At 42.5% G+C, this 24,307-nt stretch overlaps 1 protein-coding gene across 2 annotated transcripts in view; it reads left to right on the top strand.

Moving 5' to 3' along the window:
* The window catches only part of LOC126266964 (synaptogenesis protein syg-2-like), a 410,598-nt gene that overhangs the window by 365,369 nt on the left and 20,922 nt on the right, over nucleotides 1-24,307 (top strand). For both annotated transcript variants that reach the window (XM_049971690.1, XM_049971691.1), the window contains 2 exons: nucleotides 7,241-7,537; nucleotides 14,242-14,508. In XM_049971690.1, the coding sequence (XP_049827647.1) occupies nucleotides 7,241-7,537; nucleotides 14,242-14,508 (564 nt within the window). The remainder of the gene's footprint in view (nucleotides 1-7,240; nucleotides 7,538-14,241; nucleotides 14,509-24,307) is intronic.

Raw genomic sequence — 24,307 nt, 5'->3', positions numbered from 1 at the left:
AATCTACTGCCGCATTGCTCTTCACCGTAAGTTACATAGTTTTCGAGTAGTGTGCGAAAAACCAAACAATGACCCAAGTTGCGGGCCACGTGGCCGCCCGGCGGCGGAGGCATCCCACCGACTCGCAAGTCTCGCCCGGGCGCGCCACGCGCTTCCGCCAATGGCGCACCATGTCACGCGCTCGCTCTCCACAAAGCAATCCTTCTATACTAGATCTATCCATCTAGTACCGGGGGTTTGTACCGTTTCAAGTCTAGCACTGCTGTCACTTTATACGGGAACAATTTAAATGTTTTCGTAACCGCTTAAGGCGCAATTGCATACACAATATAATTTATTTTACCAATTTACGCAATTTTCTTGTTCGGCTTTTGATGCATAGAATCAAAAATATACAAAAACTTCTGTTAGTCTAGTTTTGGTCATCTTCCACTTCGTTCGGCATTTAATACAGAGACAATCTCTCGAAATTTCTCAGCAAGTCATCGAACGGTGTTACGATGTGGTAAAGCCGTTTCCGCAATATTTTCAGCAAACGCCTCTTGCAAAACATATGTATGTCCATCGCTTTGTCAACGTCCAACAAGAAAAATGCGTTCCTCAGTTGAAAGCACGACAATCTGAAAACAAATTTAACATTTAAATAGTACCCATCGCACTCAGAATTTTCCGTGAACTTGAGCAGTTCAATTTTACGCAACATAGAACGAACTGAAAAGCGATGCCGTATCTTTCAAAAAAAAAAATTCTGTGAACCTGTATTCTGTCAATTTTGCTTCAAACATCCACTGCAATCTTCGTGCGTATTCAATATCTCAGTTCACAGAGACTTTCCGAATGCACTGTATATACTTTTAGGTAACATTTCAAAAACCATGTCTTCTGGTATACATGACACGATGGAAAAAATAATAAAAGAACTCATTTCGTTTACGGATCAGAATTTCTGTTGAAATAAGTTCATACTGCAGTTGTGCATTGTTGGGCTGTTAGGACACAACTTTCGTATCTAAAGTATTAAATGACTTGTGTATTTGTATAGCAACCAGAAATCCTCTACGGTTGTGTCAAATTATGGTGAAACGCACGTACATACTAGTTATTCCTTATTTTTATAACTCCCCATGACATAGTCAATCATAGCCAACCTACCCATGTGTCAATTGTATTCACAAACAATGAAAAGCCTGTCATCGACAAAACAATTCCTGTTCAATTTATCATAAGACTGCACTTGTGATTTACGAATTTCTTTTGCAAACTTTGATCTTAATATACCTCTATCACGGAAATGTCAGTAACACTAACGTTAGCTACGTACCATAGGGAATACCGACGTTCCTTTGTTTGCATTTGCTTTACATCTACAATTTGGAATTCGGTTTCATCTAATAGGACCAAAGCTACGGATTCATTCTGGGTACATTTACTTTACCAAAGGAAATGATGTAAAGTAATTATCAAAAAACAGGCAAGCACTCCGATACCTCTAAACATCACTTGCTAGGCGTACACCTATATTTGCGATATCCAGAAATTCTTATGGCACGTTCCAGTTGCTCAATCCTTGATTTTTTTGGCCCTTAAACCTCTGGCGTTACGCAAAATACCTTAATACGCAAAAGTAATGCTTGTAACAAGACTGGGCGCTGTGTCTTTATCTGATGCAGTGAAATATAAACTGTGTTAACAATAGCGATACACATTCAAATACCGATAGTTAGTCTTTTATTTATCTGCTTATCGTATGTACTGCAACATGACTGTCAAAATATACGTGCATTCATTGCAGTTTTGTGTTGTTACGTAGTTCCGTGTGAAAAAACCGTCCATAAAAATAGCTATAAATAATTATTTTATCCTATAACAGCAGCTGGTAACCCCGGCGTGATCATTAGTACACAAATATCATTTTTGTTTTAAAATTTTAGTGCGTCGATTAAGATATGCGATATGGTTGACAACCCAATATCAAATAAACAGGCTTGGAAATATGGCACATAGCTTCGAAAATATCACCTTTCTGGCGATAAAAATGTGAAAAAATGGGTTTTACAAGTGGAATTTCAATCTGTAACCGAAACTTAGGCAGTAAATTGACGAGAAATCATGATATTTTGTGAAAGCGACTTCGCTAGAAAGCGATGTTTATGAGGTAATTTCAGAGTTCATTAGCAAACCACTGCCCGGTTTCGTCTGCAGAATCAAAAACACACATTATCTCAGAGTTTGCAGAATCAGTGTCACGTAAAGTAAAAATGATTGCTAATTGAAGTAGAACTAGGACATAATAAAACGTTTATCGTTCTCGGAGAGACGCGTTCTCTTCCGAGAAAGCAGTTAGATGACGACTTTTTTCTTCAACAGCTACTAACCAGCGCAGTTACTATCCTAGCAGCTAATCAGGATGTACCTATCGATGCGGTGGCTTCTATGACTGACAAAATCTTCGAGATTTCGACGCTCAGTCAGCTCCTGTATACTACTGAAATTGTTTCTCCTCCAGCTCGTAATGACAGATTTTCCCACCTGGGGTAGCAGCTGTCAGAACTAACGAGCCAGTGTCAGATTCCACGAAGTGGGACACGAATGAGAATAAAATGAAAATCCCCGCGACGTGCACAGGAACATCTCATATCTTGGCATTTTTATAAACTGAAGCATAATGGCAAGAATTAACCACCAGTACATTTGTTTCAAACAGTCCGCTAATGCTGCGACAGAAAAGTTGGCACGGCACAGTGTGTGGGGACTAAACCATCTAGCCGTCTGTTCATTACTTATCGCTACACGAATCGCTGGGTTTTCGTTGATTCCTGAGCAGACGTTTCCGCTCTGGCAATAACAGCACTACGTCGCCAAAACGATTAGAAACTGCAACTCCACACAGTAAACTGTTCCGTAATATATGTGGTGAACCCCTCCTGAAAATCGAAATGAGCCTACGAAGAAGATTTTTATGGTCATATCCTCCTGCAGATGGTCGACAATCAATTACTGGTTCAAATTTTTGAGTTGTCACAGACTTTTGTTTGACTCTAAATCCAAAAAGTTGTTTGAGGGACGAATTGTAATCCCTAGTCTAGGCTCTGCACTTGTACCTACTGGCTGTTTATTGCTTTTAACTGATCCAGAATACAAAAACCGAGATATGCTTAAGATATCCTACAATTTTCTAGGTGAAACATAATTATGGTTTGACTCAAGTTAATGTCCAGCAGATGATCACAATTACAGGATATCCAGTGTATGCACGAACCGGACGATTATCACCAATAACATTATCTCGAATAAAACTCGAATTAAAAGAGATGACCAAACTCGGAACATATCGTCCTAAAGCCTGGTCATATAGTCCTCTCCACATTGTTCTAAGGAAAGGTTTACTTTGTTTATGAAAAACATGTTTATGTAGCGTTGCATTTCTGCAACAAAGAAATCACTTATGTAAATATATTCACAAAGCGATACAGTTTCTCGGTAAATGTATCAGATGGTATAAAATGAACATGCGCCAATCAAATACATTGTCACACCTGTCATATATGACACTTCTCACTTTCCAAATCAGGTAACTTCAGAAATATGTTTAAATCTCTGAGAAATTAGAGCAGCGCTTCCTGTTTTGTGTTCTAAGATTCTACTGGAATTATTTGTGGGAAATTGACTAGTATGTTGCAAAACTGCAAAGGAGAAAAAAAGAGCCCCGTTGTCGTGTGAGCAGTTTTTAGGGCGCTCAAATTAGAGTATATATCTCATCAATTATGAGGTCATTGCAGATGGGGCACAAGCTCCGCCACCTCTTGGTCATAGCAAGCATTCTGGAATCTCCTGAAGTGGCTTAGGGAAGTGACGGGAAACTTAAACGTGCGTGGCAGAGGATTTGATTCACAGTTCTCCTCATTAGTAGTTATCTGAATTATTGCCTCCTCTACTTGAATGCCACAGTCTCTCATTATAAGCAAATACTACGCTGAGGCGACAAAAGTCACTGGATGCCTCTTAACATCCTGATATCGTGTAGGACCTCATTTTCCCATTCGTAATGCAGCAACTTGACGTGCTGTAGACTAAACAAGTCGATGCAGACACTCAGCCATTTTGCCGCTGTAGCCGTCCATAAATGCGGAAGTGTTGCCGGTGCAGGATTTTGTTCTCCAGTCGACGTTCGATTATGTCCCATCAGATTTCGATGGGGTTCATGTCGAGCGTGGTAAGGTCTTATGGGACCAAACTGTTAAGGTCATCGGTCCCTAAGCCTACATACACACTCCTTAATGTAAGTTACGCTAACGTACGCTATGGACAACACACACACCCATGCCCGCGGGTGGACTCGAACCTCCGATAGGGGCAACCGCACGAACCGTCACAAGGCGCCTCGCGAAGGGCATCCGGCCACCCACTACGACTAACATTGCTGAATACGAAGAATTATGCTGAATCTATGAAGAAAGACGATGACGACCAGAGGAAAAATGGAGCTTTCATTTTGCTTAAGATCATGATTTTTCCCACTACACTCCTGGAAATGGAAAAAAGAACACATTGACACCGGTGTGTCAGACCTACCATACTTGCTCCGGACACTGCGAGAGGGCTGTTCAAGCAATGATCACACGCACGGCACAGCGGACACACCAGGAACCGCGGTATTGGCCGTCGAATGGCGCTAGCTGCGCAGCATTTGTGCACTGCCGCCGTCAGTGTCAGCCAGTTTGCCGTGGCATACTGAGCTCCATCGCAGTCTTTAACACTGGTAGCATGCCGCGACAGTGTGGACGTGAACCGTATGTGCAGTTGCGCATTTTGAGCGAGGGCGTATAGTGGGCATGCGGGAGGCCGTGCGGACGTACCGCCGAATTGCTCCACACGTGGGGCGTGAGGTCTCCACAGTACATCGATCTTGTCGCCAGTGGTCGGCGGAAGGTGCACGTCCCGTCGACCTGGGACCGGACCGCAGCGACGCACGGATGCACGCCAAGACCGTAGGATCCTACGCAGTGCCGTAGGGGACCGCACCGCCACTTTCCAGCAAATTAGGGACGCTGTTGCTCCTGGGGTATCGGCGAGGACCATTCGCAACCGTCTCCATCAAGCTGGGCTACGTTTCCGCACACCGTTAGGCCGTCTTCTGCTCACGCCCCAACATCGTGCAGCCCGCCTCCAGTGGTGTCGCGACAGGCGTGAATGGAGGGACGAATGGAGACGTGTCGTCTTCAGCGATGAGAGTCGCTTCTGCCTTGGTGCCAATGATGGTCGTATGCGTGTTTGGCACCGTGCAGGTGAGCGCCACAATCAGGACTGCATACGACCGAGGCACACAGGGCCAACACCCGGCATCATGGTGTGGGGAGCGATCTCCTATACTGGCCGTACACCTCTGGTGATCGTCGAGGGGATACTGAATAGTGCACGGTACATCCAAACCGTCATCGAACCCATCGTTCTACCATTCCTAGACCGGCAAGGGAACTTGCTGTTCCAACATGACAATGCACGTATGCATGTACCCCGTGCCACCCAACGTGCTCTAGAAGGTGTAAGTCAACTACCCTGGCCAGCAAGATCTCCGGATCTGTCCCCCATTAAGCATGTTTGGGATTGGATGAAGCGTCGTCTTATGCGGTCTGCACGTCCAGCACGAACGCTGGTCCAACTGAGGCCAGGTGGAAATGGCATGGCAAGCGGTTCCACAGGACTACATCCAGCAACTCTACGATCGTCTCCATGGGAGAATAGCAGCCTGCATTGCTGCGAAAGGTGGATATACACTGTACTAGTGCCGACATTGCGCATGCTCTGTTGCCTGTGTCTATGTGCCTGTGGTTCTGTCAGTGTGATCATGTGATGTATCTGACCCCAGGAATGTGTCAATAAAGTTTCCCCTTCCTGGGACAATGAATTCACAGTGTTCTTATTTCAATTTCCAGGAGTGTATATTCATTATCAAGTTGCATTTCAATTTCCCACATTTCTTTCGAATTCTGTTAGGCTGTCATTGAAGGCTTCGTATTTTATCTGAATAACATCTGGCCAGTAAATTGAGAATCATTCCTCGTAACCTGATCTAACAACATACACACACCACTTACATTACATACTTAAAATGTTACAAGCGCTATCTTGACAGATTCATGTCGCGACCCATAAGGAATAGCCCATTTGAAATCGGACCTCGACTGTATGTCAGTACGTGGTACCTCTAACAACGCTACCACAACATAGGTCAAAATTTAATAATGATTGTGGTGTTGCTCACACTGCATTATTGGGCAACAACAAAGTTATTATGTGGCAGATGTCATTAGAGCACAGTCAGGAAAGTCATTTCATGTAATAATGAATGAACTAGGCACTCAACGTTTCGTGTTTCCCACGCTGGTCTTGTTGTAAAATCATGGCTCAATTGTCGGAAATGTAGGTGGTAATGATTCCAAGCTCGGATGCAAGGAGGTCTAGGTTTTATTCTTCTATATTCAAAAGTTTTATACATGCTCTTCACAAACCATTCTTGAAGATGGCAATGATTCCAAGCTCGGATGCAAGGAGGTCTTGGTAATGATTCCAAGCTCGGATGCAAGGAGGTCTAGGTTTTATTCTTCTATATTCAAAAGTTTTATACATGCTCTTCCCAAACCATTCTTGAAGATTACTCTTTTGCAGGACAATTGTGATGTAACAAAATAAGCAGAACTCCGAATTTAAGTTACACTTCCTTTTTATTGCTTTTGTAGCAATATCACGTAACACACAAAGCATCACTTTACAATACGAAACGTACTTGAAAACACCTTCCTCACTGTTAAAGTTCACATTTTATAAGCTGACTACAATATGCCTCATTCCAACAAGGCGTCCAAGACTAGACCTTCGCAAGTCCGACTCTAACTCTATCTCACTAATAAACGCTTACGCGCCCAAAAATCAGAGTTACAAGTACGACCAAGATCATAGTGACAAAAGAGAGAATATACATAACATTCATATCATTGCAACATAAACATATCGATGTATCAAAGTACCTCTACATTAATGAAATCAAATCTGAATGTTGTCTCAGAAATATGATAACTATTCTAGAGAAACACAGTAGAATATTACTGGTATCGAGAGGTTCAGGTGAGGTGCCGTAATGGTTACGTAATTCAAGTACCATTATATACCCCAGTGTCAGTATATCGACCAGCCGCTTGTGATGACAGGTGTGACACGGAGTGCCGTTGACTGCCGTTGACAGGTCAGCCTGACGTGCCGACCAACTGCTCGGTGCTGAACCAGACGTCGCAGTCGGTGGTGGTGCGCTGCACGCCCGGCTTCGACGGCGGGCAGCCGCAGAGCTTCCTGCTGGAGGTGCTGGAAGCGGCCAGCGGCCACCAGCTGTTCAACATGACGCAGCTGCGGCCGCACTTTGTCGTCGACGGGCTGGCCGCCGGGCAGCTGCTACAGCTGCGCATCTCCGCCGTCAACGCCAAGGGCCGCAGCGACTCCGTCACCCTGGACGCAGCCACGCTGATGCCGCCAGAGATGCGAGCCAGTAAGTATGAGGACGTAGCGGCACGATGCCGCAGTCAGACCAGCTGTGACGGCTCCGTGTTGCTTCTATGTGCTGTGACCTTGTAACAAGAAATAAACTTTGCTGCTTCGCTGATGAACCAAAACATTATGACCACCTGCTTAATAGCTGGTTTATCTGTGTTTGGACCGAAATTCATCACCGATTCTGGGTATCAGTGATCCAACAGTTTGTTGGTAGCTTTTTAGAGGAATGTGGCATTAGTCGTGTACGCACAGGTCTTGTAATTCCCGTAAATAACGGGCCGCTAGTTTGCGTACACGGTGATGGCGCCTGATAACGACCCAGATGGTTTCAGTAGGATTTAGAACAGACGAATTTGGCCTCCAAGGCATCAACGTGAGTGGACGGTATTGGCCGTCTAACCACCGCAGCTCGGTTCTGACTTCGAGAGGCGGACTAAAATACTTTGGAAAGATGACATCGCTGTGGGGACCAACTTGTTGTTCAGTTGGAACCGGCTTTAAAGCACAAGGATTATCATAAAGATGGAAATACTGATAGTAAGTCACCAGACGCTGCCAGCCTAGAGTGAAAGTGCGATTCCTTCAGACCTTGCTGTCAAATACATTGTTTAAGAACCTTAAACGTCGCAGCGCGTCAGCAGTTGTTGGTTAATATATTAAAAAACTAAAAACCCGCCTCTATTGCGGAAAAACCACCTAGTGTTAAGTGTTAACGAAAAAGAAAAGGAAAACACAAACTGTATACATGTACAAAGTCAAAACCACTACTTAACTTAATGGTGTACGCTCCACCTCACACCGGCGTATGTTCGATGGGCCATGACCCGCCATGTCGTTTATAAATGTATAACTATGGTGTTCTTTTAATCATTGACAAAGGTCTTCTTAGGCTCTTATGAGTTTTATTGTTGTTCTGAAGAAGGTGTAGTTATCCACGCCGAATCCTGGGTTGCCACTTAACACTAGGTGCTTTTTTCGTCATCGAGGCGGGTTTTTAGTTTTTTAATAAATAGCCTGTTTTCGTCGGGTTGTGTGTGCTAAAGCAGAATCGATAGGGAACAGCTACCCATAAAACTTAGCTGCACTTCGAGGAGGCAACTTCGCTCGCGCAAAATAACTACTCTGCCATCAGGTCCGACAAGAATATAGAAATCACCTACCGACGAGAAGTCACTTAGTTTTATAGTAATAATACATTGGTTAATTTCACGACTGTTGTTGTATCATTGCTGTTAAGTCTCTCTCGCTCTCTCTCTCTCTCTCTCTCTCTCTCTCTCTCTCTCTCTCTATCTATCTATCTATCTATATATCTATCTCTTGTTAGCTTGTTGTCTCATTATCTTCTTTCAAATGAATTGATTTTTATGCTATAGTATCACAAATATGGAGGAAATTCTTCAGCCAAGGTTTAGCTTTCAGTGGGACTTGGCGACAGGTGGAGAATATTTGCAACAAGAAAACCTTAGATAATGAAGCTTGTGGTTACTACCTGACCCTAACCATGACAATATCACATAATGTGTTCAAACTCTCTGTTACTTCATCTGGTGATTCAACAACCATATGAACTAACAAGGCACAAATGTCTCAGGTTACCCAGAGGGTTACGAAATTCGTGGTTTTTATATCCTTTGTTGTTAACAGTTAACTGTAAAAGTAGCTCTAATACGTAAGTTTGTAGTTCATACTCTAAATCCAGAAATGGTAGGAGGGTCCTGCCTGTGTTGCTTCAAACATTCTCAGTAAGGGGGGAAATTCGACTTTACTGCTAGGCAAGGTAGGTTTTGCAATCACGAAGACAAGTAGTAAATAGTGATACCGCATGCGGGTATTACCTTGCTAAAATGTAAAGCTGTGGAAGGCTTGCAATGGAGGCCATCAGAACGGGTAAGAGACTATCTTCAGCGTACTGCTGTCCTATCAGGGTGCCGCAGTCGACAGTCAAAGGGGTGCTGCTATGAAAAGAAATGGCATCCCAGGCCATCACTATTGTTTGTTGTACCGCTTGGTAGGCGGTATTCATTTTGGTATGCCACCGCTGTCCACACATATCTTTACTAGTCATCTGGGATCTATTCAAATCGTTACTCATTTCCGCTGACAATCCTACACCAGTGACGAGATTCCAGGCGTAAGACTTCTCTGGAAACGTCGCGGAGCGCGGTGGGGTTACTAACATGACTATAGCCCGCCATACGATTTAACGCACCAACTGGACAGAACATCGTATGATATCCCTCAGAAGGGCATTCAAAAAGTGCATCAGTGCATCAATGCCAAGCCAAATAATTGCTTGCAGAAGAATCAGACAGGGAGCATCTTGTTGACTAGCTCAGTTTGTTAAACCCTCTCACCAGAATAATTCATCCACATTTGTTTATCTGTACTTGTACAATACATTTACCGATTTCCGTCCCATTCGGTTTATTCCTTCGTTGTTCGTGTTTTTTCATATTGTGACTAATTTGCGGGTATACAGAGTACGACATTTAGTGCCCAGAGCACTAAAAGTTCTGGCAGCAACAACTAAAATTCTGGCAGTAACAACGAAGGTAGCCATGATGTCGTATTGGGCTTTAATTATAGGTACGGGCCTCATTCCTTGCCGATTCAGCTCTATCAGAATTCATCAAATTTAGTGGCGGACGAGTGTTGTGTACCGTCTTTCGACAACGTATGACCATATGTTTTCAATCGATCTAGAGAACGGGCTGTATCCAAGTAGTACAGCAAGGACAACAATAAATCTAGCATCATTTTATTGAAAGATAACGATCTGTTCATTCTCGTTAGGACCGAAACAGACCGGTATTACCAAGGCTATGACGAACGCCAAAACTGGGACCCGTTCGAAAAGACGACCTGGCACCATTTCTGAGTTCAGCGCAGTCACTGGGTTCGAACATTGGATAGAGTAAACCAGCCACTGTCGGAATTCCCAGTGGCCACGTCAAGAGTAAAATTAATTGTGCAGCCACGGAAGAAATAGGGCCATTTAATATAACTGCAACCACGGACTTATATAGGTCCATTTTATATTACTGCTTGGACGGCGCGTGCTACTACAGAGACTTTAGCACGCTTCCGGGATAACAATTTTGACCAAAAATAAATTTCATAATTTTCAAAAACTAATATTGACGTATACCCTTTATTTTTAGTTCTGATTAACGTGGACAAGTTTTTTTCATCTACAATAACATTCACTATTACTTTATAGTATTGTAAACTTTGACTGTCCTATACCTCAATGTATAAGAGCTTTAACTTTTCTGCCTTAATCTCTAACTGCTGACGTCATCAACCGCTAGTTGTATATTACGGACCAGGGGCTCAAGGATGCAAAAAATGGACGAAAAATTAAGAAATACTGCAGATTCCCTCTTGTGAACATTCGCCAAAGATGTGAAGTACACGCTTGTCCTGTAGCGCGTTTCCCTGGGGAGGATATCTGTGATCCCCTGTGAAACAAGCTTGATGAACTACATGGCTCGACACTTGTTCAGTATCACTATCACTTGTTAAACACATATCGTCATCATTACGTCTTCATGTACAATGTCCGCCCAGTTGAGCTTGTACTACACCACACATTCCTCAGGCGTATCTCGCAGAAACGCTAATATTTCATCTGCCCCTTTTTTCTCACTCTGCGAAATTGCCTGGGCTCCTTTGTGAAGAAAATCTCTACTTCAGCCACTGTTGAGGATATAACGCTGTGTTTGCTTTGTTTAGCGTTGTCGTCACTCTGCTTTGTATCAACACCACTAGCATTGTAGCTCTGTTGTGAGATATTCGTCGACTATGCATTTCAACTACGCTCCATAGGTTCACTCCGTGCTCATCATTGGATATCTCCATTCCCACCACCTGTTGCCATTAACAGCCAATACTGTGATCGCACGGTTGATAATATGTAGGGCGTCGAATGCCGTTAACATCCAATGGCCTTTTGCGACCTCGCACTCATGGGGTTCCTTGTGAGTGTGTTGCAACTGTCATTAGAACTGCTAGCGGATGTAGGAAGCAATTTTTGAGATGTTATCAGCAGTGTCCATTTTGGAGTATGTCTGTGTTCATCCTAGTGGCCAGAGTCAATCTACGAGGTGCTACACTTCCGAGATCAGCAGTGTTCTCAGATGGGCCAATGGTTACTAGACCTGTAACTAGAAGTTATGGAGTCTGGTATCGATATTACGGTATGTTAACTTCTCCTATTTGCTTCTAGTACGTAACGCTAGTCGTTTGGTTACACAGGGTGACTGCTCAATGCCACTGAATACGATCACGACGACACCCCTCGATCGACGTTAGCACCCGTGGTGTCACTCGCCTTCATACATGGCAGTGGACGTTTGAAAATTCGTAACGCTAGCTCAGTGGTCGTCAATTGATTTAAATGTTTTTCCCGGCTGACTCTTTATTCAGTTACTGCCACGGGAGTGAGGAGAAAGAACACATCCTGGTGATACCAGCATGATGCGTATTTAGATGTTCGATTAACCTCAATGGTTTGCAGTGTTCCAGCGATTCTATTCGAACTCTATGCTGCTGTACCGACAAGGACCATTTTCGCAGGTAAACAAGCAAGTACGTAATGGAAGTTCAGTTTCTCAATATAGTCCGTCGCATTCACACATTATGCATCCGCTGTATGAACAATTTCATGCATTTACATTTTTGGAGTCCCACAATATTGGTTGGCTAAATATTATGACGATACGTTGTATACAACTTCCTCAGATATTGTTCATCATGTAGTGGAGACTACGTAATGAAGCCCAAATTGTGGATAAAATTGAAATGTAGTTTGTTTATTGACACTTTTCTTTTCGCTAACTAAATATGAAATATGAATCTGTATTGAAGGTGATGATACTATCCTTCTTTTCAGTATTAGAATGGTCGATATCATGTTCTGAATAACACGTGTCATATAATTTCGAAAAATCGACACGACCCAGGCTCTCAATTCGGCACTGTAATGTCTATTCTTCACTCTCGAAATGTTCGATGTGATTGTCTTTCACTCGCAGGGTTCAATTTAACGGTGTATGCACTGTTATTAGTATTTTAGGTCCCCGTTAATTAATATCTGGTAGTTAATAAGCGAACTATTTTTATGCTGGCGCGTTGTTTGTATCAGTTACCCCCACAACCGTCCAAGGACAAGATTCTCTTAATGTACAGCGCACTTTCACAATTTTATAAAATGCACAATCACGTAAACTATATCTTTCAGTTGCGTACAACTTTAGTGGGTTCCAAAACCATAATAGTTTCCCAAGAGTATTTTTCCCAGCTAACACAAAGTTCGAATTATGTTGTCGGAATCATTTTCACTTCACCCGAAAATAAACGTCTCTGATCACTTAGTGACACGTAATGTATTTTAAACGTTCTTGAAGAGTCTTTAAATAATCTCCTTAACGAATTTTACAGACACGTACCACTTTTTCATCGACTAGCCCGATCGCGATAACTAAAGGTACGACAGCTTAATAATGTGTTACATGTTCTTTTATATGTATTAAAAATCAAACGCGCCCGTATATCCTTCTGTCCCGTTTAGTCTTGCCTACTTTGCTTTTTATTACTTTTCATTATACTGCTTCTTACAAGGGAACCTCCCCATCGCACCCCCCTCAGATTTAGTTCTAAGTTGGCACAGTGGATAGGCCTTGAAAAACTGAACACAGATCAATCGAGAAAACAGGAAGAAGTTGTGTGGAACTATGAAAAAAATAAGTAAAATATATAAACTGAGTAGCCCATGTGTCAGATAGGCAACATCAAGGACAACCTAAGCCTAGGAGCGCCGTGGTCACGTGGTTAGCGTTAGCAAATACGAAACGAAAGGTCCTCGGTTCAATCTAGAGAAAATTGTAAATTTTTATTTCCAGACAATTATGTGACGCACATGCCGTCAGCAGTGTCGTATAGAATATATCAGACGTGTTTTCCTGTGGAGGAATCGGTTGACCTATGACCTTGCGATGAAATGTTATCTGTTCCCAATGGAATTGCACGGTTTTGCGGTGCGAACGTAAAACACAGACACTAAACTCATTACAGTGAACAGAGACGTCAATGAACGAACGGACAAATCATAACTTTGCGACAAAAAAGAGTAAATTTTTCTCTCGAAGGAAGACTTGAACCAAGGACCTCTAGTTGCGCAGCTGCTCTTGCTAACCGCGGGACCACGGCGCTCCTGAGTTCAGACGGTCCTTGAAGATGCTTATCTTGCACATGGACTACTCTGTTTCTACGTTTTGCTTTCTTTTATTTCATAGTTCCGCACAACTCCTCCCTGTTTTCTCGATTGATCTGTGTTCAGTTTTTCAAGGCCTATCCACTGTGCCAACTTATAACTAAATCCGAGGGGGGTGCGATGGGGAGGTCCCCTTGTTAGTAATACTGTGCAGTTATTAAAGTTTCGTATTACTTTCCCCTTTCTAATTCTTCGAAAATAAATTCTTTTTATCCCCGATTTTAGTTAAGTTGATGCTAATTGACACACCTGCCCTCAAAGTACCGTTATAACAGTCACCGAAATGCTTGTACCTTCGCTTGTCGTACTACAGTGACAGAAGCTGTTTGGAATTAGTTGTTCCACATTTGTGTCTGTGTGGCAACCCCACCAGTCCCAGTGGCAATTCGTTGACCAGAGAGTGACTGAGACGCCGCCCGCCTCAGGTGGCGTGCCGCTGTCGCTGGACCTGCCCACGGCGGTCGGGGCGCTCCTGGGCCTGGTGTCGGCGCTGCTGCTGCTCGCCGTGGCCGCCGTGGCGTGGCTGCTGCACCGCAGGCGGCGGCGCCGGCGTCGCGACGGCTCCCCACCCGCCACCGAGCTGGCGCTTAAGAAGAAGGCCGCCGCCGCCGCCGCAGCCGCCGCCGCCGCCGCTGAGCTGTCCGACAAGGACGACCGCAACCCCGACGTCGTACCCTCCTACTGCGACGACTGTGAGTACACTTCCAGCTTCAGTAAGTTAACCTGCCGGGTAAATCTCATGTAAAGACTTTTACACGTTTCTTCCCAAAAATTGACCGCATACATTTTTATTTCATCTATCTACACTACTGGTCATTAAAATTGCTCCACCACGAAGATGACGTGCTACAGACGCGAAGTTTAACAGACAGGTTAAAGTTGCTGTGATATGCAAATTATTAGCTTTTCAGAGCATTCACACAAGGTTGGCGCTGGTGGCGACACCTAGAACGTGCTGACATGAGGAGAGTTTAGAACCGCTTTCCATACACAAACAGTAGTTGACCGGCGTCGCCTGGGGAAACGCTGTTGTGTTGCCGCGTGTAAGGAGGAGAAATGCGTACCAACACGTTTCCGACTTTTATAAAGATTATAAGCTATCCAGATTGCTGTTTATCGTATCGCGACATTGCTGCTCGCGTTCGTCGAGATCCAGTGACTGTTAGCAGAATATGGAATCATTGGGATCCAGCACGGCGTTCCGTATTACCCTCCTGAACCCACCGATTCCATAGTCTGCTAACAGTCATAGGCTCTCGACCAATGTGAGTAACAATGTCGCGATACGATAAACGGCAATCCCGATAGCCCACAATTTGACCTTTATCAAAGTCGGAAACGTGATGGTACGCATTTATCCTCCTAAAACGAGGCATCACAACAACGTTTCACCAGGCAAAGCCGGTCAACGGCTGTTTGTGTATGAGAAATCAGTTGGAAGTTTTCCTCATATCAGCTCGTTGTAGGTATCGCCACCGGCGCCAACCTTGTATGAATGCTCTGAAAATCTAATAATTTGCGTATCATAGCGTTTTATACCAGTCGGTTAAATTTCGCGTCTGTAGCAGGTCATCTTCGTGGTGTAGCAATTTTAATGGCCAGTAGTGTACATAGTGGACCATGAACAAAATTACCGCTACTGCAGACAAATCGTCTTGCTTTTGCTACCCGTGGGAAACTGCGATAGGTCAAAAATTTAATACCAATGATATGTGAATAATCCAGTCATAGACGAAATTTTACAAGTATCTTTATTACCAAACTGATAGGGTCAAAAAAATCGTGGTGACAAGTTGCCTATCTAACCGCTTCTAGGGGCTAAAAAAATCTGAATTTCATTATTTGATTTAAGGCCTCGGCTGTGAACAACTGGAAGAGACAGTCTATGGGAATCTTAATTATTGCATTTGAGGCACTATAGGTGGTGTGCTCAACTCATATTAGTTCATAGTTCCATGGCCAACTGATAAATGACAATCTATCTATGATGGGCAAACCTCTCTTAGGTGCATTACGAATGTAGTGGTGTGGACATGTTGGGAAAGTGGGTCTCACGTGGAGCGTGCAAGGGATAAATCCCTGCAGTCGCGCTGTGCTCCGTCCCTCTGTGGCTCAGATGGATAGAGCGTTTGCCATGTAACAAGGAGATCCCAGGTTCGGGTCCAGGTTGGGGCACCCAATTTGAACATATCCGTAATGAAGTACATAAGGCTGCATGTTCATCTATGATAACTGTTCTTTCGGGAACAGATACTATCGTCATGTATAATCTACCTATAATTACATATTCATGTCAGATATTATGCATGTAAACAGGGATAAGAGTCGAAACTATGGGTGCCTGTACAACAAAGACTTATAGCGTTCGTTACAAAATTAAAAATTAAAAATCCAGATTAAAAACGATTTGTTTTAATTCTGGGGTGTTATGAATAGTTCAAATGGCTCTGAGCACTATGGGACTTATCTTCTGAGGTCATCAGTTCCATAGACCTTCGAACTATTTAAACCTAACTAACCTAAAGACATCACACATATACATGCCTTACGCAGCATTCTAAACTGCGACCGTAGCGGTAGCGCGGTTCCAGACTGTAGCGCCTAGAACCGCTCGGCCACACTGCCCGTCCGGTGTTGTGTAAAACTACCACTTACATACAGATGTGGAATCGTTTTCTGAAGGGAAAACTGCTCCAAAAGTTGCTCCTAATCCGGTGCAGCAATGAAATATGTGCCTCTTGCCATACTTTAAGTGAATTTACTCGACATCGCGATCGTAAAAAAGTTAAGACCCGTCCTTAACATTGTTTATACTCTTCAGTAAGATGCTTGCTGAAGTTAATGTTTTTTTTTCTTGAATCATAGATTACTTTTTCACGTTTCTGTACTTTATTGTAGCAAAAGCTGTTAGATTACTCTTCATAGCAAACGCTATTAGCATCATAAACTGCAACAATTCGGATATTTTAAATTTGTGATTTTGAGAGGTTTTGCGGTAATGTTTCATTCATTAGCTCGGCAAGTTAACAGTGGTAACTCAATGGTAACCAATGTACATTATACTCAGTTTACAGGTAACAAATGTTACGAACATACTGTCGAATTTTTAAGAATAATTTTTTTTGTTTAATTTATCGTTGAAAAACTATGTAGGTACTGCAGTTATATTTGATAAAAAAAAAACGAAATCGTATTGTACGCGCTTCAAACATCTTCTTTAAAAGATTTTAATCAAAGTTTACAGATCGAATTCTCAAATCAACCATTTTCTCCCTTAGATTTTTTACAGCGGTAGCCTTCAATTATTGCCCCAATTTAAAAAAAAAAATGTATATATAATACTTCTACGAGGTGCATTCAAGTTCTAAGGCCTCCGATTTTTTTATAATGAACTACTCACCCGAAATTGATGAAACTGGCGTTACTTCTGTCCTGCAAACGTACACATTTTTCACAACGCTGACGCCATGATTCCATGGCAGCGGCGAAGGCTTCTTTAGGAGTCTGTTTTGACCACTGGAAAATTGTTGAGGCAATAGCAGCACGGCTGGTGAATGTGCAGCCACGGAGAGTATCTTTAATTGTTGGAAAAGCCAAAAGTCACTAGGAGCCAGGTCAGGTGAGTAGGGAGCATGAGGAATCACTTCAAAGTTGTTATCACGAAGAAACTGTTGCGTAACGTTAGTTCGATGTGCGTGTACGTGGTCTTGGTGAAACAGCACACGAGCAGCCCTTCCTGGACGTTTTTGTTGCAGTGCAGGAAGGAATTTGTTCTTCAAAACATTTTCATAGGATACACCTGTTACCGTAGTGCCCTTTGGAACGCAATGGGTAAGGATTACGCCCTCGCTGTCCCAGAACATGGACACCATAATTTTTTCAGCACTGGCGGTTACCCGAAATTTTTTTGGTGGCGGTGAATCTGGATGCTTCATTGGGCTGACTGGCGCTTTGTTTCTGGATTGAAAAATGGCATCCACGTCTCATCCATTGTCACAACCGACGAAAAATGTCTTATTCATGCTGTCGTTGCGCGTCAACATTGCTTGGCAGCATGCCACACGGGCAGCCAAGTGGCCGTCCGTCAGCATTCGAGGCACCCACCTGGATGACACTTTTCGCATTTTTAGGTCGTCATGCAGGATTGTGTGAACAGAACTAACAGAAATTCCAACTCTGGAGGCGATCTATTCAACAGTCATTCGGCGATCCCCCAAAACAATTCTCTCCACTCTCTCGATCATGTCACCAGACCGGCTTGTGCGAGCCCTAGGTTGTTTCGGTTTGTTGTCACACGATGTTCTGCCTTCATTAAACTGTCGCACCCGCGAACGCACTTTAGACACATCCATAACTCCATCACCACATGTCTCCTTCAACTGTCGATGAATTTCAGTTGGTTTCATACCACGCAAATTCAGAAAACGAATGAGTGCACGCTGTTCAAGTAAGGAAAACGTCGCCACGTTTAAGTATTTAAAACAGTTCTCATTCTCGCCGCTGGCGGTAAAATTCCATCTGCCGTACGGTGCTGCCATCTCTGGGACGTATTGACAATGAACACGGCCTCATTTTAAAACAATGCCCATGTTTCTATCTCTTTACAGTCCGGAGAAAAAAATCGGAGGCCTTAGAACTTGAATGCACCTCGTATAATTGGCTGATTAAGAACTGGAATCTTACATCAAAGTTAGGACACATAAGACAAGTAATAACATTATACTTTTTTATATATGTCGAAAAAGAGCAACTGACAACGCGCAAATTATCCAAAATATATTTATCAAATACTTTAGAGTGAAAGTACTTACCGATATACAACGAACCACAAATATAATATCATACTTTTCCAAACTTATTCTCCCTTATAGCCTCACAAAATAGTGAAAGGAAAACAGTTTATCAGTCACTAAATCTATGTTGTTCATGCCGTAAAACTTAAGCAACAGTCTTCATAATTTCTTTAATAGCTCTTTTACGCAATTCTATTTTGCAAGCAGTATCCAAATAAACTACGCACGAACTGTATCCTGCTGTATCCCTTGTGGTGAATGTGGACAGCGGGAAGAGTGGAGTGGGTTTGCTAGGGGCAGAAGTGGGAAGCGGATGAGAAAAAATTCAGCCAATATGTGTTGTAAGTATCCAAAGTAGGTAACGCAAAACTGTGTTTTGAGCTTCCACGAACTCCTGAGAACCGATTTCCTATTGCAACCAGGAGCAGTATGTAACATCTGCGACGGGCCAGATATGTAATTTTCCGCACGACTTCCAGACTTACCATCTTTACTTGGTTTAGAACATGGCAACATCTGCCACTACAGAATATTGAGCACACTTTCATCATGGCTTATTAAACTGATAATTCGGTAATATTCACACCCAACTGTCGGAACCTGCTTTCTTTGGAATAGTAATCATCACTTATTTTTGCTGTGATTGGCTCTCCATAGTATATCAGCTCTTGAGGAGATATTGATCTGTATCCATTTTATATTTTACAGAATAAGAATTAATGACATTGTGTCCATCTTTTGTACATCCAGTAAAACTATTTACCATTACCTGCTCCCAGATGAAATAAACGCACACATAAAAAGTTAATAAAAACAACCAAACTTAATTCCTACACGGGCAATCGAAAATAAGTGCTAGATAGATGTTTCTGTCTCCAGTGGAGTAGCTGGTACATATCGTGAGACGCGTATTGTTTAAACTCGATGCCTCAGTTGATTGGGTGGGACCTTTCTCAGAAGTGTTCTGGCGTTCCCACGTGGCTAAGCGCCGTCTAAAATCAGTTTGGTATCCAGTAACAAAAGTTTGTTTCTCTATTATTTTCCTAAAAATTGAAAATATTGTGCCAAATTCATTTTTCTTTAATTTGTTAACCATCTCCACTGATAAAAGGTGGTGGAGAGGAGTACCAGTGTTACCAGAACATTACTGTTGAGCCTCCCAAGTGGCAGCCCGATAACCATTTATATTCCCTGCACATCATGGTTAGATCGATAGATACTTGACGGCAGAACGAATGAAGCACGAAATCCATCGCCACCATCTCTGTTGAACTTTTATTACTCTTCTAAATCTCACTCGATTCCTGGACTTAACACTGTAATAACACCCCAGATCTTGTGAAAACGTCCCGTACAGTTATAATCCAAATGCTGGCCACTATCTTCGTGTAGTTCTGCTGCCAAAGGTTACCTCATTTTACACATGTTGGGCCTTCGTGCTCCTTATACCTCATTTTATGGTCTCCTCAGTTTCATTTACATAACTTGACCAAGAACACATCACATCGTGCACATCCGCAGTGTGGATGTGATATAATGCCTCCGCTACAGATCGGAGAAAGCTTCCTGTTTTGTACCGACCCAAAAATGAAATCTAGGTATCATATTCTTCGAAGAATTTACTTGTGCACTCTGTTCCTCTTCCATGATTGTTATTCTCTCTTAGTGAGAAAGATATACTTTCTTGTTATAGTCTTCATTTTTAGTACAATGCTTTTTTCAGAACTTCTTAACTTTAAACACACCGGTATCCGAGAGATTTTTTCTTTCTTTCTTTCATTTTCCTCTTTTTGTTTTTTTTGTTTTTGAGCAGTGGAGAATCATAAAATCAAATGCTGAAACAGAATAGTAAAGAGGGAGCAAAATTAATAAAGTCTAAAACCTGCCATTTCTTTTAAGTGAACACGGAAACAAGTTAAGACATAACGGATAGCCACAGTAAGGAAAACATGTCAAGCGTTAATACCAATGAAGAAATCTTCCGATGTACATAATCTGATATCATACGTATTAATTGACTCCCTAATCAATTTTCTTTGAGGTTGAAATGTTGCTCTTCTAAACACCAAGTGACCTTTCCTCTGAACAAAAAAAATTCTGTACTTTCAACATTGCAGCACAGCCAGCAATCGTGATAATCTAATATATAAGAAACTATCAGCCTCGACTGCCGTAATGAAACCAACCTTCACCAAGGTTTCAGCTCAAATAACTGAGCCTTCTTCAGAAGATATACCTGAGTCTATAATTTGTCTAAGAGGGCATGGTCTAGAAATAAAACTAAAGTAGCCTGAATAGTCGTAATGACGTTTTAAAAATGCAGTACATAGGTACTAAGTCAACACCAAGACTTAACTCAAGCACTGGCGTGCGCCTCTTCTCCATGGACGCCGCGCGGTGGGCCTCGGGAGCTCATGATCTAGGCCGTGCCTTCTTAGACAAATTATAGACTCAGGTATATCTTCTGAAGAATGCTCAGTTATTTGGGCTGAAACCTAGGTAAAGGTTAGTTTCATTACCGCAATCGAGGCTGACAGTTTCTTATACATTAAAAACATTTGTGCTTTTGTCCCTAAGTGACGTGATCCTCTTTCAACTAGTTAAGATACTAAACAATAAATTAATCGAATCATGGTACACTCCTCATGATGATTCATGAGTTTTGCTCTTATCACTTATAACTAACATATTTCATAGTGAAAAAAAGGAAGTAAGCAAGCTTTTACTACGTTAAGTGGGTAGTGCCTTTTTGTATCCATGATTTATTACAGTTCACATAACTTTTTATTGTCATCAGTCTTCTGACAGGTTTGATGGGAGACGCCACAAATACCTCTCCTGCGCCGACGTCTTCGTCTCGAAGAAACACTTGCAACCTAAGTCCTCAGTTATTTCCTGAATGTTTTCGAATCCCTGTCAACTTCAACAATTTTTATTCTCTACAGCTCCATCGAGTACCTTGGAAGTTGTTTCCTGATCTCTTAACTGATGTCCTACCATCCTGTCCCTTCTTCTTGTTAGCTTTGTCCATGTATACCTTTCCACACCAATTCTGTGGAGAACCTCCTCATTCCTTACTTTAACAGTTCTCCTAAATTTACACATACTTCTACAGCGATAAATCTCGAATACTTTGAGTCTCTTCTTTTCTGGTTTTCCCATAGTTATTGTTTCACTGCTATACAATGCTGTGCTCCAAATGTACATCCGCGAAATTTTTTTCCTCACGTTAAAGTCTATGTTTCATACTAGTAGACTTTTCTTGGCCTGAAGTGCCGCTCTTACAATTGCTGGGGTGTTTTTATGTTCTCCTTACTCTGTCCTTCATGCGTTATTTTGTTGCCTAGGTTACATAATTTATTAACTTGAACCACTTCGTGATCACTAATTTTGATGTTTAGTTTGTGAGTTCTGTCTTTTCTCATTTCTGCTAGTTCTCATTACTTTTGCCTTTCTTCGATTCATACTCAGTCCGTGTTCAGTACTGGTTACACAGCCAATTCCATTTAGTGGATCCTGTAATTGTTCTTCATTTTCACTGAACACACTGATGTCACCAGCGAATCTTATCATTGATATCCTTTCACCCTGAATTTGAGTTCCACCCATGAATCTTTCTTTTATTTCCGTGAATCCTTCTTTGATGTATACACTCAACGGTAGTGACCAAAGACTAAATCCCTGTCTTACACTCTTTTTAATGGAAGCACTTCGTACTTGGTATTCCGCTCTTATTACCCCCTCTTGATTCCTGTACATATTAAATATTACCCGTCTTTAACTATGGCTTACCCCTATTTTTCTCAGAATTTAAAACATTTTACACCATTTCACATTGTCGAACACTTTCTCCAGGTCGACAGCTCCTATGATCGTGTCTTTACTTTTCTCCTGTCTCGTTTCTATTATTAACCGCAAAGTTAGAATTGTCTCTCTAATGTCTTTACCTTTATTAAAGCCAAACTGATCAACGTCTAACACAGCCTCAATTTTCTTTTCCATTCTTCTATATATTACTCTTATCAGCACCTTGGACGCATCAGCTGTCAAGCTGATTGTACTATAGCTCTCTTATTTTTCGGCTCTTGAAATACTGTGGCCGTAAGTACCAGAGACATGTAACGAGACCATTCATTTGCTCATATATAACGGAATAAACTCTGTGGCCTAGGAGTTTGCTTCGATTTTGGGAAGAATCTGAAATCTGGCGCAATGACACTTTCGACAGCCATGTGTGCATTTGTGGATCTGTCGATGAACGCAACCATTCTAGAATACAGTTCTCACACTACTGAGACATTACCACACTGGCAACGTTGTTCCCAGATATCAAAGATGTTATATTTTCAGCTGTTTTCTGAAGTGAGTAGGTTTATGTCCGCAGGATGTTGATTAGTTGGGAAAGTATTATTTACCAATTTATAACAAGGTACAGACGTGTCTGTTGTCAGGGCTTGATTACTGATGTTCCCTCATTCCTGTTTCCAATTCGGGCTAGCAACTTGTGTACTTACAGTCGACGTAGCAAGTCGTCATATAGTCTTCGATCGGTCCTGTGTGTATCTATAGCCGTTTGAAGGACGCCATTTCTGTTGAGGTATTACTACTTAAAGAAAGGACAGCTGACACGGGAATCAAGCTACCGTTACAAGGGCTTGCTCGGACTGGGGCGGTAAATTCCCAGTAATGCGGCTTTGGTACATCCGGGTTGTTGGTGTGCATGGTGGCTATGAAGTGAACCAGTAGCGCCCCGGACCTACGTTTAAAATCGACAATTTTGAGACCACCGTGAGCCTTCTGCAAAACGACGGTCGTTGCTCGTACTCAATCCATGCTTCCTCATCAACCATATAAATTGTGAGGTTGATCTAACCATAGGTTTCGGCATATTTATCAATTTTGCAACATACGAGGCCTTAGAGAGGATGAAGGTGTTTGTTAGGGTGACTTTTTGCTGAATATCAAGTGGCCGAGAGGCATGGCATCTGCCCAGACCCTTAATGGTAACGATGAGCTTCCTCCAGTTTCGTGCCAGAATTTTTCGAGGTCACACAGTGAGGTGAAAACCTAGGATCTTACTCTCTCGTCCCACACGATAGTATTGTCGGTCGACGATGTCCTTGTAGAATCAACACAGTTTTAATTTTCTCGATGATTGCGTCAGAGTTGTGTTCATACAGTTGCAATTTGTTACAAATCAAATCAGTATCGAAATTGTGCTTCACGAATAACACCAATGTCATTTGCATAGACTGTTTGTGTGGAGGCAGAGTTGTGTATCTACACGTCTATCCATGTAGCCCATAACCCTGAGCAATGGATCTACAGCCATGATGTACAAAATTGTCGATAATGGGCAACCCTGCCGAACACACCGACGTACTGGAACAGCTCTTCTTTCCCAACCATTGGTCATCACAACTAACATGACTCCTGTTACGAAGTTCTGAATAATGTTGGGCTGAATCCCATTTTACTCATCACGAGTACTAAATTGGGGTGGCTTATGCGGTCGAAAGCGTTTGCGAAGTCGAGTGGCAAAATTTCCAGAAAAAGCATATTAATCGCAGTGTGAGGGGCAATGATGATAAAAGCAGGGGCCAAAGGAAGATGTTGCATCGATTCACTCCACATGAGAGGAATGGACTGTTTACCTTGTCCATAACCTTTTTCATCTTTCATGGAGAGCTTGCAGAAA

This window comes from Schistocerca gregaria, chromosome 4 (genome assembly GCF_023897955.1).
Source record: "Schistocerca gregaria isolate iqSchGreg1 chromosome 4, iqSchGreg1.2, whole genome shotgun sequence".
Lineage (NCBI taxonomy): Eukaryota > Metazoa > Arthropoda > Insecta > Orthoptera > Acrididae > Schistocerca > Schistocerca gregaria.
The sequence above is the reverse complement of the archived record's forward strand: the minus strand, read 5'-3'. Positions and strand labels throughout refer to the sequence as shown.